This window comes from Limulus polyphemus, unplaced genomic scaffold (assembly GCF_000517525.1).
Source record: "Limulus polyphemus unplaced genomic scaffold, Limulus_polyphemus-2.1.2 Scaffold314, whole genome shotgun sequence".
NCBI classification, from domain to species: Eukaryota; Metazoa; Arthropoda; class Merostomata; order Xiphosura; family Limulidae; genus Limulus; species Limulus polyphemus.
This window is the reverse complement of record NW_013665924.1, coordinates 393,379-396,059: the sequence shown is the minus strand read 5'-3', so window position 1 is coordinate 396,059 and position 2,681 is coordinate 393,379. Positions and strand designations below refer to the sequence as shown.

The 2,681-nt window shown below is 33.4% G+C and overlaps 1 protein-coding gene across 2 annotated transcripts in view; it reads right to left on the bottom strand.

Moving 5' to 3' along the window:
* The window catches only part of LOC106457299 (platelet-activating factor acetylhydrolase-like), a 64,909-nt gene extending 63,452 nt beyond the window's left edge, over positions 1 to 1,457 (bottom strand). For both annotated transcript variants that reach the window (XR_002610120.1, XM_022383165.1), the window contains exon 1: positions 1,082 to 1,457. Coding sequence is in view for 1 of the 2 variants with exons in the window: in XM_022383165.1 (XP_022238873.1) it covers positions 1,082 to 1,252 (171 nt within the window). In the remaining variant the exon portion in view is untranslated. The remainder of the gene's footprint in view (positions 1 to 1,081) is intronic.
* Between the last annotated feature and the right edge of the window lie 1,224 nt (positions 1,458 to 2,681).

Here is a 2,681-nt window from a genome sequence, read left to right as displayed (position 1 = left end):
AAATATATTACATTACATACAGTAAATACATTATATTAGATACAGTAAATATATTACATTACATACAGTAAATACATTATATTACATAGAATAAATACATTATATTACGTGCAAGAAATACATTATATTACATACTGTAAATATATTATATTACACACAATAAATATATTACATTACATACAGGAAATATATTACATTACATGCAGTGAATACATTATATTACATACAATAAATATATTATATTACATACAGTAAATACATTATATTATTTACAGTAAATATATTATATTACACAAATTATATTAAGTTAATTTATATTATTTACAGTAAATATATTATAGGCCCTACTAAAGACATAATAATCATCATAAACTCTATATTTAGCTGTAATTCGTGTAATGTTATTTATGCATTATTTTGTATTTTGGAGAAACAGAAAACTTATATAAATCTCATGCAATATGAAAATAATTTCCTATTATCTACAAACAAACACATTAATAAATGCATTATGAAAAAATTTCATATATTAGAAGAATTTTTTTTTTTCAAATATTTACGTTTTGGTATATTTGTGAAATAAATATTGTTTTATGAAATTTATTTTATCAATCAGTTTAAAACCACATTAAATTTTACACAGTATAACGCACAGAGGGAAATTAAAAGATAAATATACAAAGCTTTAACGTACTAAATAAACGTAGAAAGTTTTGTCATTTTTGTGTAGGTTTTATAAAAAAAAATGTCTTAATTTGGAAACTGAAGCGTATCCTTGAAGACAGGAAACCGGGGTTCATTTTTTTTTATGTATGTGTGTTTATATTGTATGTTCAATTAACAATAATAGAATATTAAAAAATATTTTAACATTTTCATTTTATTTTATTATATATGCATCTGCATAACAACAGGTTTTATTTGCAGACATGCGGCGTTATATATATATATATATATACTATATGCACACGTGATTGTTATAGGTTCATATATATTACGTTAACGAACAAATTAATACACATATTATGTTTTAAAGATTTATGCACTGTTAATACAGGGTTAATAACTTATTCAAACTTACCAAAATACCATTCTGAGCTGCAGGGTAAAACAATCTCACAAATATCCCGGACTTGGAATAACTGGTCATGATGTCTGTGCAGCCCACCGTGAAAGGCCCCGACGGTAACGGGATATGCCATCGGCCGTCATGCCTTAGTTTAAAATTAAAAAACTTTCGTTGCTTTTGCATGATAGCTAACTTGGAGAACTAAGCCTTATACGCTGTCTCGATAGTAGTTTCGATTTAAGACTTTCTTTTCTGCGTCTCCAGTCTACGTCACGGTGACCTTATAACACGAAAAAACATACATCGCTCCGCAGCCTCACTTTTCACTTTCATTAACACGGGAAACAAGTTCACGAAATCACCACTAGAGCTCTGCTAGCTTCGTGGAAGTTTGTTGAGCAACTGACATCGTCCTCTCGTTTCTACCTCACGCTATCACTATGTAGAGATGGTGGCAGCACTTTCCATGAATGTGGAACCGCGCGAAGCCCGACGCCCTTGTTCTACTTGAATTGCCTGAATTGGTTTGATAAGCTGATTAGGTCTTACTTAATGTTGCAAGGTTTTTGTCAATATTGAATAAGTCTTACTTTTCTGTACAAGACAATGTTATAGTTCCTGCACTAGCTGGAATAGCGGGACGTGCAGAATACTTTCGCGATATTTTAACAATTGCATATTGTTTGTAGTCATTATGTTTATTACAATTAGTTTTAGTAATTATGTTTCTTATAATTAATTTTCGAATATGACCCCCCCCCCCACTGAGTCAGTGGTAAATCTATAGACTTGCAGTTCTGAGATCCGAGGTTCAGCTTCGATTCTCTGTGGTGGACTGAGCGCAAACAGTCCACTGTATGTTGCTTTGCATTGTAACAAACCGACTATGAACTGATTTACAAAAAAATTCTTATCTTTTGTTAATGGAGCATATAGCTTTGTATGTACGTATGTCCAGCTAACTCCTCCAACAGGCGGACTCAGGGTGGCCCAGGGTACTCTTATCTATATGACGTAGCCCCCCTACCTGGAATGTTACCCAGGCAGAATGGGAGTCTAAGAGTAAGTTTCTCGGGTTCGCTGAACCAGAATCTGGTATCGGATTCTATATTTCTGGTCCCCTCGCGATACTGGGGGGCGTCATGTTTGAAACTGTGTTCAGACCCCCTTTTACAAGCTAACGGGACCAAACTTAGTACACGTGCTCAGGTATCACGAACGAGTATCATAATGGATCTTTTGCCGTGTACGGACCCCCCCCCCTCGACTTAGGATAGTTCTAGACGTAGTTAGGTAAGTAATGATTGTTATCGTATATTCACCCTTGATGTATGTAATTTTTGCTTCGTTTCAAACGTGACTAAAAAACAGAAAGCCTCCGCTATATTTTGTTTTCCACCTTAAATTTCATTCGTGTTTCTTTCCTGTGTGTGTGGTTATGCACACTTTAAAATAACTTATTTGAAGCAATGCAATATAGCATAATTATAACCTACTTGACTTGCGTCGATTCCGAAGTATAACCGAACCTATTCCACTCAGCCTTTATTAACTCTCAACTTCACTTCTCACTCCTTTACCTAAATACGTACTTAGTAACCTTCACCTGAGG